The sequence below is a fragment of the Balearica regulorum genome, chromosome 2, assembly GCF_011004875.1.
Source record: "Balearica regulorum gibbericeps isolate bBalReg1 chromosome 2, bBalReg1.pri, whole genome shotgun sequence".
Taxonomy (NCBI): domain Eukaryota; kingdom Metazoa; phylum Chordata; class Aves; order Gruiformes; family Gruidae; genus Balearica; species Balearica regulorum.
In genome coordinates this window covers 149,421,205-149,435,422 of record NC_046185.1, presented here as the reverse complement: position 1 = coordinate 149,435,422, position 14,218 = coordinate 149,421,205, and the positions used below count along the sequence as shown (strand labels likewise).

Below are 14,218 nucleotides of genomic sequence, written 5' to 3'. Positions count from 1 at the left end.
CCCCTCTCCAGAAAAATGTCTTCGCGTCTTCATCTCCCTCACTCCAGGGATCTGCACAGACTTGTGTGCCAGACACAGCACTTACTGCTTCTCTGATGACAGCTTCATGTCTGACCACATACCCCTTCCCTTCTCCTGCCTAAGACAATGCAGACACCAGGGAAACTGCACATTGAACCTCCTTCCATGGGCTTGCAGGGAAGATACAGAAACATGGTGTCACTGAGCTTTGTCTACATTATCAGGAGTTAAAGTTAATAAGGAAACTTATTACACCTTTGTTATGTAACTGCACAAAACTAACATGAATTTTTATCTGTTTTACCTCTTAATGCAAACCCAATTCCTACAAAAAGCCATCTCACCCAAGAGAGGAGTACTTCAAAGTTGATGAGTCTTGGGGTCAATTTTAGCTCAAGTTGCAGCCTGCTCACTTTCAGGAGGAGGAGAGGGGAAATCACTCATTTGTAGACAGTTCCACAAATCCATCGGAAGGAGAGGCAGACAAATTCTCCTTCCAGGGCCTAGGTGAGATTTATAGCAAGTGTCAGCACAAAGAGCCATGGAATAGATCCTGTAACAAATACCCATAGCATTCACAGCAAGTTTGTCTCGGGATGGTTGATCTTCAGAGGGGAGTTCAGAGTGACAGGTCACTTGGCTTTCTTGCAGCTGATGCTGTGATTCATTTTGTGGGAATATAATAAACAAGATCAGCTGCCCCCGAGCATTTACTGTAAGATCACAGGAACTGGATTTACAAAATGAGGAGAGCTGCATAAATATAACAAAGATCAAACTTCTCAGGTGCTAAAATACACAATATCTGCCTCCAAAACAATTTTTCCCTGTTTTGTTTCACATGGGATACAACCACTACAGACTACAACCAGCGGCAAAATCCAACAGTAAATACATCTGCCCAAAGTCACTTCACACTTGCCTTCCATAAGAAAAAAGCAAATAATTTGATAGAAATTACATCTCTCATTTTTCTGGTGTGTCACCAAAATGACCATGAAGGCTTGACTCATTTCAAAAACAAAGGGTAGCTCACTGCTACAGTCGATGCCCGTCTCACTTTCCTTGCCCACCGAAGCTGAGGTTATAGCATAACCACTACTCCTAGACAAAACTTCTCTCTGTGGTGCTTCATCACTAGCGCCCCTTCTCATGGAAACACTGCGTAGTGGTGTATTGGCACTATGGAACTATCATCTATTGGCACTGTGAAATATTGGCCTAGGGACCACCCAGCTGTACAGGTTCTAGCTGCCGAGGTACCTTCTGCCCCTTTCTGCACCACCTTCCCACCAGCCACTTCTAGACAGGATCATTTGCATGTTCTTTCCCTCCCCTAGCTACAAGAGGAGGTTAGGCCATGTCCTCCTCTTTCATGTTCTCACCATCAATGCACACCTCCACCCAAGTGCTTCAAGAAGCAAAATGACATCTTCTTTGGTTTCTCTGCTAGCATGAGTCTCCTCTTCTGTAAGATACTGAACCATGACACATGACTGCGTGCTACCCACACTGCTCTTCTCCTCCTTTCTTTATCACCTACAAAGATCTATAGAAAGAGCGACTACTTGGTCTGACTGTACCAGATGGCAAAGCACAGCAATATAATCTTAGCGCAGCGTTTAGATGAAGTGCAGAATTGCCTCATAGCGTTAACATCTTCTTGTCACCCACTAACATGTCCATGCCACCATCACTACTTACAAAAAAGCCATTGTACGTCATTGTCTTGTTTTCCATACCTGGAACGTTACTTTCTCCATACCTTCTCATTCTCCTCACTTCCCCACTCTCGTCTTTTTCTCTTAGTAATATAACAAATGGAGAGTCCCACAAACTAGAGACCCCATTCCTGGGTTTCATTCTCCTGAAATGTCTGTAAGCTATCCTGTGTACACACACACACACAAATACATATGTCTGTATGTGTATACCTATAACTTTCTTCAATTCTTATGCTTTAATCCAGAATTAATGACTCTGTATTAATCCTGACACCAAGATGTTAGAAGTTCACAAAATATTAAAAATAATGAGATAACCTGTTCACAAAATACAGGGCTTGAAAAAGGACACAGAGAGTCTTCAGTCACAGAAATATACTGAAGATGCAACATCAGCAGCACTTTTAAACCCAAAAGGTTAAATTTGAAACATCATTATTTCTTGAGAGCATTATTTTGAAGAATTCATTGTTGAGGAAAGTACTGAGTTTTATGTTCATGGCTCTACCGCTACATTTCTTAAATTAAGCTCATTTCCTTACCCCCATCCTTCCACCCCCATAAACATCAGCTCATTATTTTAAAAATGCACAATGAATAAGAAAGAGGCAATTTAAGATGAGGCACTGTAGAAAGTCACTGTGACGAGTGTTCAAAGACTGAATCAGTACATGACTTCCCTGTTCTTTTACTCTTCCTTAGGTATCTGCTTTTGGCTACTTTTCTGATTTCTCCTTGATGCTTGACCCTAATGAAACCTCTCAGACCTCCTCGGGAAGTGGGAAGCTACAGGGAAAAAAAAGCCACAAAGAAAAAAAGTGTTTCCAGCACCTCCTGCCTGGCTTTGGATAACCTTCATCCTCCAACGCTACTCAAAGCATGTCATTTGTTGAGAAATACAGCTTTAGACTTTTTGGTTATCATTAATAGCTGCTTTTACACAATATTGGTTTTCCAATTAAACTTAGAAAAATCGCAAGTTCCTTGCTAGCAATTAGTTCTTCTCCCAGGCAAGACGCAGGCTACCTACAGTAGGGAACCAGTGTTTGTTGTGAGTATTTGTCGTGTCTGCAGTAAGCCATTCTTCAACCCTGCAATGACTGTGGATTAAATTAGATCTGCCAAAAATTTCTATCCAATTTCTATTAGCATCATATTATTCCTAATTAGCATAACTGTTGCAAATGTGTATAGTAAAACATATATCTAACTTGACTCAGTCTTTTGCAAGGCACATTCCCTGACTGAAATACTCTGTGCTAAAAAAAGACCACAATGTCATGAATGTAGGAAATGAATGGTAGGATACCTGGTGGAGAACCAAGATAGAGTCCTAGAGAAAGTAATTCTAGATTAACACACTCAACAGTTTGTTGGGTTTTTTTCTCTTCATGTTTCACAAAGAAATATAGAATTATTCATGTTGGAATTGCCTCAGAAGGTCATCCAGTACTCACAGCAGGCTTAACACTGAATGCAGACCAGATTGCTCAGGGTTTTATCCAGTTGGGTCTTGAAAACCTTCAAGTATGGAAATTCACAACCTCATGGGCAACCGGCTCCACTGCTTAATTACCCTGATTTCCTTGTACACATTGACCCTGATGTTAATTTATATTGTATAAAGTTGAACTCTCCCATTTCAAGTTGTTATTGTCTTTTGTCCTCCCCATATACATCGCTATAAAGAGCATGGCTCCATCTACTCAGTAACCGTCGGGTAGCTGCTGTTAGGTTCCTCCAAAACCATCTCTTCTGCAGGCTGAACAAGCCCTGTTCCATTAACCTCACCTTGCAGGGCAAGTGCTCCAAGCCCTGACCCTCTTGATGGCCTTTCATTGAACTCCCTCAAGTTCACTGATGTCTTGAGAGAGTCCAAAACTGGACATAGCATAGCAGACATGGTCTAAGGCATGCCAAGTAAAGGGGAATAATCACTTCTCTCAACCTTCTGGCTGCTGTCCTGTTGAAAGAGTCCAGTCTGCTGCTAGCCCTTCATTGTTTTGTGCTGATCAAGGATGAGGATGTAGCTCATTCTTGATTTCTTACTCAATCTTTGTCCTGTTTGCTGACTCTGTCAGCACAGGTGCCAAGTAACACCAAACAGCTGAATGAGCAAAGCAGAAGGGCAAGATTTTCTGCCCAATTTTGCAGTCTGTCTTCACTTCATATAAATGGAAGATCAACTGCCCTGTTGGGATATTGCTTCCTTGTATCATGTAAAACCATATAAACAACCTGTTAGAGTAAGAGAACTGCAATGACAACGTGAGTCTTCCATAGTCTTAGGCCGTTTCTCTATATATCTGAGCTATAGGTAACAAACCATCCAAGCAAAGTCACCAGTTCTGTTTTATCTCTTCTGTAGTGCTCTAGTTGTTATTCTTTTTGCATCAGAAATTGTTCATCCCAGAAAATACCATGAGGGTGTGGGATCCTCTGGATGAATTTCAATGCAAAGATGCAGCCAGACATAGCATTATACAGTCGGAGTTTAGCAGCCAAAGTGTACACTTGTAACCAGGGACACAAATAAAAGGCAGCTGCAAGAAGAGGTTCTATTTCAATGGGAAAGCAGGGTTTTCCACCTAAAATGCGACAAGCCAATAGTGCAACAGGAAACACAAGATATTCTCAGTCCTCATTCAGTTTACAAGCATAATATCAAACCTCCTCTATCTAACATGCCAGCACAGTAATGAAACCAAGACAAAAAGATGAGCAAGCCTACTTCATCCAAGATGTCCGAGTACCAATATACACATATTACATATCTCTTTGCTTCAATGAAAATACTTACAGAATGTATGAGCAATTTTTTTCCACTAAAGTTTAAAGAGGAAAAAGCATTAGGATTTTACCCAGCATACCCAGAAAAGGCTTCAATTTTTAAGGGGACTATAGAAGCGGGATTTGAAGTTGGGTCGCTGAATCTCAAACTCTGAATCGCCTGGAAATGCACTGACAACCCCATGGTACCCAGAATTTCCAACACATTTTTGCTGGCAGGCACTGATGCCTGTCTGCTGTGATTGCCTGAAGCAGCCCTTCGCTTAAGAGCCATAAGAAAACATAGCAAGTATATACGCCATAGTGTATTGCTTTACCCACCATCACTGTATCTAAATACTTAGAAAGCACCTCTCTATGAACACTTTACAGGGAAACTTTTGAACACTCTAAGAATACTTCTGTATTTTCCCATATTCAAGGAAAATATATTCGTCTTCTGTGAAAAGGGGTTCTTGCACAGTTTTACAGCTGGTTTGGGGTTTTTTTTTTAATTTTTCATCAAATCCTGTTTGCATTCATAGATCTCTACTGGGATTAGTAGCAGATAATTTGAGCAGGAATAGTGAGGAGGAATACACAGTGGTTTTAAAAACCAGAAACGGTGCTTGTTTATGGTAATATTTGCAGCTCTTCCATCTAAGTACCCACACAGATTGCACATACTCCCACAGAGATGGAAATTAATAATATGTGAAATACCTGTGCAGCTTGAGCGTCACAGTTCCATAAACAGTAGCAAAGCCCAGAAGACGAACCCATCTTAGGAGAACACAGCGAAATACACTTGGCTCAAAATACAAAATGACAACCTATAGAACAGAAAGATAGAGAGAGCTTCAGTACCGCTTTCATGCGAAAGTAGTTCTTCATTCAAATGCAAAATAGTTGCAAAACAGGACAGCAGACATATTTCAGCTCGTACTGCTGTATATTTAGATTTTCTAGTAAAGTGAAGGGATGATCAGATCAACCAGTTGGCACAGTTCTAGGCACCAACTCCTTCTGCAGGGAGCTGGCACAAGCCCTGTGACAGACTGTGAAGTGACAACACTTTTAAATGCAATTCCACTGACTTTTCTTAACCGAGTGAAAACATGTACGCAGAGAAGAGGACAGAACAGACAAGGACATTTTCCTTGAGCTATTCCAGTAATATGCAGCTGGCCTAATTCTGGTTTGATGGACTGTATTTACTAGGTTACACTTCAAAGTCACTCCTTCTAATAAACCTAGCAAAATGATAGCTGCTCATTTTTCTCTGTCAACTATTCTGCCACACTAAAAATGATTGCAGTAGCCTCTCTGTCCAAAACCCAAAAATCTCCATGTCATATTTGACTCTTTCTTATTCTTCCCCATGTATTTTTCCTGCGCTATACCAAACCTCACTATGCATCATCACTTTCTTAACAAAAATAACTCTTTTGTTCACTTATGGATTTCTCTAATCACAACAGAAAGGTTTTGCTCTATCTATCAAGTACCATGCATGAGGACAACACTCAATAAACACTAATGTAAAGCTACTTCTGCAGGTATAGCACGTATAAAAGCATCATTATCAAGTAAAATGCCACCCTTATCAAAAACAGGGCTGCTCAAATGGTGGACTTAGTCATGATCTGAATCAGGAGTCCATTTCTTCTCGTTCCAACAGATGTTGTCCCTGGTGTCCTGAGGGATGATCCCATATTCCTTCCCACTCACCCGGCCCCACCAGGAGCCATCTGTCCCAGAGATTCGACTGTACATTGCCCGTACCCCACTTGCAGACCCTGCTTGGTCCAGCAAAGCTAGATCCAGTGCATCCCACCCATCTGGCCAGAACCTGGTAAAACAACCCACTGCACCGTAGTACAAATTAATTGGGTAATCCTGGTCTAGAGAAAGAAAACACTGAAACATTTCAGGCCATCTGCCACAGCTTCATTTAGAGTCAGTACATTCTGGCAGTAGAGGTAGTATTGTGCCTACCGGCTGCCACATGATCTTATTTTCCTAAGTAAAAGCTTTTCTATGTGGGAATTCAAGCCCAGGATATTGGCCAAAAGCCCAGGACTACGTCCTTTGGGTGACATAAACATATTTAGGAGAGTGGGGGCAAAAATGGCAGACATGTGGGCTGAGAGAAGAAGCTGCTGTGCTTTGCTGGTATCCTTTTTTACAGCAGAATCAAGTTATTTCTTTAAAAAATATGGTTTGTTGAATCAAACCATGGTGCAAAAATTAATCTGCTTTTTTCACTATTATTGGACTGATGTGTTTCAAGGCAGACATCTTCTGGGAATCTGACAAATTCTGCATGTAGGGAAGGGAACAGCGTGGAGCAAAAGGCCCACTTGTCCGTGGAAAAATCAGCTAGGAAACCAAAATGCATCCACGCATGCATGAACATGCTTGTGTAAATAGAGAGTCCAGCAAGAAGTTTCTCAGAAAGACCTGAATGACAGTAATGACCTCTTGTCCTAATATACAGTCACACACATTAGGACAGCTGCAGAACCAGAGCAAAGTCTGTAGCAGTAACCTGCCTCCTGAGGTTTGCCAGGGGGTAGAAAACACCCTGTTTCATCTTTGATTCTTCCAAACTAGCAAAACAGTGCCAAAAAATACTGGCATGCAGACACTCCTAATATTTCAAAGTTGATCTGAAAGCAGAATTTTTCAGATGATTGAAATGGGAAGGTCTGAAAACTTTCCAGGCAGAGAATTTTCTGAACAAGGGCAACAGCTCTCTTTGCCATGAAATCTGACACAGTGATTCTATCTGCAGTTGCTTGTTGAAATATTAACCACTTGTGTCTAGAAAATCTCATTGATTTGCATTGAACCATTTGTATGAGCAGCTGAGGCATTTGGCTAGCTATCAACCAAGAAAACACCACTTCCAATGCAGCATGGTGTGAGCCGGCATGTGGCAGCTCGTTGTGAAGGTTGCAGAGGCAAGGCTCTGTTGGCAAAAACTGTTCACATTTCCCCATTTGAGTGTAGACACTTGTGAACTACTCCTTCCCAGTAGTCAAGTACATTGTGGAGGCTGTCAAAGACTTGATCCAAGTTTGATTCCCTTCTGGGTCTTTTGAAAATCTCTTCCTATGTTTGTATGACGGAAAATAGTTGCAATGCCCTCCCAAGGGCCAACATCCATTTCTACCTATTCTTTCATAACTTGCATGTGATCTGGCATGGACCAAGGCTTTGAACAGCAAGAATTGCTCTACCTAGGTTTTGCTTGCTTCTTAGGCTTTCCAGAAGGTTATTCTAAGAGTATGTCCTTCCCATCAGGGCTGTTCAGTTGACTGCCCTCTCTAAGCTTTTGTCAGCATTAAGTCTCAGGGAATTTTAGGGACACAATTTTTAAATTGAATAATCTTTAATGGATTGGAGCCAAGGGGCTACAGAAACACTGCCCTGGAAGCTCAGAAGACCAAAAGCCACACTCAAATTTTTCATCTTAGTGGAATCAGAGTCTTGCAAAGAATATATATCATCTCTGGTGAAAAGTACAGCTGCTGCACTCCATCCCTCACTCTCCCTACCTAAAAAACAAACAAAAAAAGAAGCATAACACAGAGAAGTCTTGGGTTTGTTTCATATGCAGCAATAGGTTTCTCAGCTCCAAGCTGGGAGTGTAGGATGAACACAGGATTCACCCACATACCCAGGCTGCTCTGAAGAGAACAAGGGAATCCCTCTGCAGTTCTAAAAGACTACTCTGTCCACCAAAAATCTGTCAATAATTCATTTTCCCTTTTTGCTTTTATAATGCATTAGACCATGACAGCAACATAAATCTCATTAAAAATGCTTAGAGGGTTTGCTGATGGATGTCACAAAAACTATTTACTGTACATAAGGAAATGTGATATCCTCTGTTTTGCCAGCTCCTGAAATCCATTTAAATACTAGACATCAGTTTCTGTTCCTTAAACAGCAAAGATCTGGGGAAAAAATATTTGGAAAGCAGAAGAAGGGAAGTCAGACAGTGCCTGCTCATGTACCAGTTACTGCAGCTGTGCGTGAGACTTCATAAACTGTGGCTCATCTTTGTCATTTGGACAAATGCATTTTGATGTTTGCTTTTAACCTCAATGTGTTTTAAGCTATTATTACCCTTGCCAAAACATTGTCCCAGTAGTCACGCTACCACTTGTGGAGTTGGAGATGAAAAGACTTTCTAAGGTCACCAGCTAACTGTCAAGTATGTTTAGAGATGGAGAATTACGGACATGGAAGAGAGACCTAGCTTGCTGACACAGCATTCAGCCAGCTTGGTTATTCAGCTGACATGATGAACAGGCACACACGCGCTCTACAGACAAAGGTTAAAGTCGATACAGGCACCTCGCCCACTATGGCAAATTTTTGTTATCACGACAGGTAGGACAGTAAAAGTGCAAAGAGAACTAACGATGAACAATTTAATGCTCAAAGCATAACAGACATGGTCCTTACAAAAACTGAGCAAATAATGAATTTTATAACCTCAGTGGCATTGCTTCTTAAAAGATATACAGCATTTAGAAAAATTCTTAAAAAAAATTTAAAAAAAGTAGAGCTCTATAATGTTAATAGCAAGCAATACTTCTATGGAACATAAAATATTCTTTTGTTTTTCAGATTAACTTTACTGTGCACATTATAAGACAATTAATTTTGCCCTTCACCTTGGGCACCAGATCTAGGAGAAAATATTTTAATTAATATTGTGCAGTTCCCCAAGGTGCACTGACCAGGATTCAGTCTGCCTAAATCGGGCATGTAATTTCCACCTGTGTTGTAGGGGTCTAGTAAATTAGCCCTACTTCCATAGATAACCCACGGATAAAGGCGCGAACCTTGAAGAAGTTCAGGACTTCAGCTACTTGGACAGAATCGTGGCCTAAAGGTGTCACACACATATCACCACTGGCTAGAAAGGTACTACAGATTTATTTTAGGGAAGTTGCTTCACTATATGTCAATTAATAATCAGGATTAGGAGGACTAGGACAAACTCTCTGTAACCAGCTCTAAGAATTTTGTAATGTATTTAAGGCAAGTTGCTTTTTACTTTGATTCTTAAGTCATAAAAATCACATGAATAGATCAAAAACTCATTTTCCTTTTCAATCATCAATGGGCAAAGCTATAATGTCTCAAAAGATCAGAAGCCAAAGAACAAACACTTAAAAAAATACATGGAATTGTCAGTGGTACAAATCCTAAACCTAAACATGAGAAATTTTGAGCAGAACCTTAATTCAAAAATCCCAAAGTTTTCACTTTTGAACTCTTCTTATTTTTGCCCTCAGTTGTAGAATCATAGAATCATAGAATGGTTTGGGTTGGAAGGGACCTTAAAGATCATCTAGTTCCAACCCCCCTGCCATGGGCAGGGACACCCTCCACTAGACCAGGTTGCCCAAAGCCTCATCCAACCTGGCCTTGAACACTTCCAGGGATGCGGCATCCACAACTTCTCTGAGCAACCTGTTGCAGTGCCTACCGCCCTCAAAGTGAAGAATTTCTTCCTAATACCTAATCTAAACCTACCGTCCTTCAGCTTAAGGCCATTACTCCTTTTCCTGTCACTATGTGCCCTTGTAAACAGTCCCTCTCCAGCTGAAGGTCCCTTCAGGTACTTGAAGGCTGCTATAAGGTCTCCCCGGAGCCTTCTCTTCTGAAGACAGGCTGAACAACCCCAACACTCTCAGTCTGTCCTCATAGAAGAGGTACTCCAGCTCTCTGATCATCTTTGTGGCCCTCCTCTGGACTCCCTCCAACAGCTCTATGTCTTTGTTGTGCTGGGGCCCCCAGAGCTGGACGCAGTATTCCAGGTGGGGTCTCACAAGTGTGGAGTAGAGGGGAACAATCACCTCCCTCAACCAGTTGGTCATGCTTCTTTTCATGCAGCCCAGGATACGGTTCATTTTTTGGGCTGCAAGCACACATTGCTAGCTCATGTTGAGCTTGCTGAGGGTGCACTCCATCCCACTGTTCACATCACCCACAAAGATGTTAACCAGTGATGGTCCCAACATCAACCCCTGAGGAACACCACGCATCAGTGGTCTCCACTTGGATATCGAGCCGTTGACCGCAAATCTTTGAGTGCAACCATCCAAACAATTCCTTATCCACCAAGTGGTCCATCCATCAAACCCATGTCTCTCCAATTTAGAGACAAGGATGTTGTGTTGGACAGTGTCAAAATCATAGAATGGTTTGGTTTGAAAGGGACCTTTAAAGATCATCTAGTTCTTAGTGCCATTGGTGTGGATGTTATCCATGTTAGATACATGGAAATGAGATACAGAGCTTAGAATTTGAGCATCAGCATCATCTGGTTATGGATTTGAGGTGAAAGTCACCTACTTTAGATAAAAGTGATGCAAAACTATTAATTTTTGTCTAATTTTCAAATAACCAAATTTCTCTTAAAAGCTTTACAGGAAAACTACCTACTTTTTTATTTAACTTCAGAATTTGCTGTAAGTACTCTGCACAGTTCAATGCAGGACATGACGCAGCCATTTAAGATAATGCCTTTTGGGCTAATTCCATTAACAAGCATCTAAGAGATATGGTGAAGAGATCCATACGATCTGTTCCACTGCCCAACACCATCTGCCCTTGCCTGACTGCAATAGCTTTCTTGGGCTGTCTCTAGGCAATTCTGCTCTGGAAAAAGCCATCACATGCTTCCTCTCGGTATCCTGCTGTGCTTTGAGATGAGCGGTCTTCTTTCTTCTGCCATACTTCAGTAGCTTCTTTCAACACATAAAATATCCTCCAGGGTAACCTAGTACATCAAGTCACCTATTAATGCTTCAGTCCTAATACTGAGAAGGGATTTCCCGCAACAGAGATGCTGTTTGCAATGTTAGATAAGCGTGCCATCCAAACTCATAACAGTCTGGCACTCTGCTTTCTAGAAAAGGGACCAATCCACTTGCATGTGGGAACACTGCCATCTTAACAGATGGGCATGAATGAAGGCATTCATGAGCCTGTGTACACTACGGGCACCACATACCACTGTTCGAAACATGATTCACATCTCAGAGCATCTGCTTAAATATTAGTGAATGCACAACTCATTATCCAATCCTGTACTACCAACAAATATTTCCGGTGCAACTACACAAAACATTTTAGAGGTATGGTAACAGCTGAATATATACTTAGGCTAATGTCCTGTTTTCAGCTTCCTTCTATCTCCATCCCATTTTTTAAACCACATGTGCTTTTTAAGCCATAACATTTTATTCTAATAGGCTTATGGACACACAGTACCATCAAACCCTGTTATCCCTGCAAATCTCACAATTTTAAAGTGGAGTTGTGCTGGATCATTAGCTCAATGCCTCTATAAAGCACACAGTTGCTGCAGGAAACCACAGCAACTACTCAATAGGTTTTATTCTTGCCTCTGAATTGGAACTGAATCAACTCCCCAGTACACAGCATTGGAGGCACTCTGCTGCTGGGGGCAATGCATTTCAGATAAGATGTATGTCAAAGTCAAAATACTTGCGGCCATTTAAGATCTTTTGGGTTTCTTCATAAAAGAAGACAAGTTTTTCCTAGCCGCCCACACAAAGTCCAGCTTGAAATTCTGCCTACTGAAATCCTCTTTTCCCTCCCACTATACTTTCAACTGTAGAGAGGTTTTCTCCATTGCCTGTCTTAAAACATATATTAAACCTCTGGCAGTGTTTCAGCAAAGACATGTCTTGCCTGTAAAGTCTTTTGGAAGTCTATGACGCAGTATAAGGGCATAACCACCAGCACTGGTGAAAAATACAAGGACAGACTTCTAGAACTTGATTCATCAGAATGCTTTGCTATCACTAAGTTTTATTATACTTTGGATTCATCCCCATCAGGCAGTAACAGTAGATCTCTAAAGCTCTTTATGGAACATATTTTTTACAGTGGAGCTCATTTAGCCTCCTGAGAGATTTATCTGGTGATTAAGCAAACAGAACCTTCAAGATTATTCTGGTTTGACACAAGACTGCATACTTAGAATGCCTTTTTATTGATATATCTTCAATTACTTTCACCCTTTTTTTTTTTTTTTTTTTTTCTTGTTCATAAGGCAGATGCCAGCTAACACTTGACAGGGCATCTCTGAATAGGTTACTCTGAGGAAAATAAATGTCCATGTGACTTCCAAGATGCTGTCATGTCTTTCCTCCAATTTGAAGAGAAAAAATGATATATCACAGATCCTACCAGCTCTGGAAATACTCATTTTTAAGTGACCTGAACACATGGCCTGAAAATGCATTTATTTGCCATAAATTCTAGCTTAGACTTAGAGTTACTAAGGATCTAGCTTCACTGTTCCTATTTATGTTGGCCTAATGACTAGTATTCTAAAGTCAAGTAATAAAAAGTTAACATATAATCCACAATGTCTTTAAAAAGAGACACGTCTGCACTCTGTAAACAGATTTGTTCACAACAAATGAAGTGTTATGCCCAAAAAGCCCCATGCAGTAGAGAAGGGCATTCCAGGTTTTTTTCGTGATAATGGCTAAAATTTTGTCAGAAAATACTTCCTTAGCTTATGAGAAACATCAATTGACACCCTGGTTGAACCTGTTATAAATGCTAAGGGTTGTAAGGTGCCCCAAGGGTGAATTCACAGCCAACAAGAGAAGGGGATACAGACAACACAATAAGTCTGCATCCTGTTTGGGGAAAGAAAAGTGTAACAACTAGTATTACCAAAAGGACTAGACCCCTACCCCAGGCAGCTGTGGGAACCGTCTGGGGAATTTGGGAGAAACAGAAATTGCCTTGAAACCAAGCTAAATCAAGAGATGGGTTATCATCACATACGTTCTCTGTCTCTATTGCCAAACATAGAAATTAATGCCTAGCTTTTCACTGTAATATAATAAACTATTTATCTTTAACTGTAAATTTCTCAAAGAGAGATTTCAATGGCACTGGCCCAAGGAATGGAGATCCTAAACCAGTAAAACATGGTCATTCAGGAAGTATTAGGTCTCCCAGCCTAAGGGGCTATAGGCACTGAGCTGCTGGAGGTGGCAAATGCAATTTCTTGGGGGCAAATGTTCGCCCAGGAAAGGTGTCTTCCTGACTACTGGGAGTTATCGGATGCTTCTGCAGCATCTAGTACAAGACAGGGAGAAGGTCTAAAGCACAGAAGTTCCCTTGAGACCAGGACAAAGTGTAGCACAATGAATAAAATACCTAACACTGAAAAACCCAAGACTGAGAAAAAAGAAAATTCTATACGATAGCTCTAGTCACATCCCATCTTAAGAGAGAAGAGAAAATAAAGTCTGAATTGTATACTACTCTTTCCTTGTTCTCATTCAAATGTATTTCTGCTCCACCACCACCATAAAGCAAAAGAAGCACATAAATATTTTTCAGGGAATCCAAACAGGAACGGGCTTGGTTGGCCCAATGGATCTTCTTATCCATCTGCTTTGATGTGCCAGTTATTTCTCCATCTTTGGTATGTAGGTATCCCTTGTACATATGTTGGCTCACTTCTGACAGCCTTGCATTCTTTAATATAGTTACCCGAACAGCAGCCTGAACAGCCTCAGAAGTTGGTCCCTGAGGACTTGACACTTTGCTCATCTCAGCAGTTCAGAGACTTCAAGCTGGCCAGATGTGGACTTGGCTGGACATCAGAAATTTCCATTGAA

At 41.1% G+C, this 14,218-nt stretch overlaps 1 protein-coding gene across 1 annotated transcript in view; it reads right to left on the bottom strand.

Annotated features, from left to right (window-relative positions):
* The window catches only part of GPR158 (G protein-coupled receptor 158), a 204,352-nt gene that overhangs the window by 48,592 nt on the left and 141,542 nt on the right, over positions 1 to 14,218 (bottom strand). Inside the window, exon 6 of the mRNA XM_075746378.1 lies at positions 5,238 to 5,347. Within this exon, the coding sequence (XP_075602493.1) occupies positions 5,238 to 5,347 (110 nt within the window). The remainder of the gene's footprint in view (positions 1 to 5,237; positions 5,348 to 14,218) is intronic.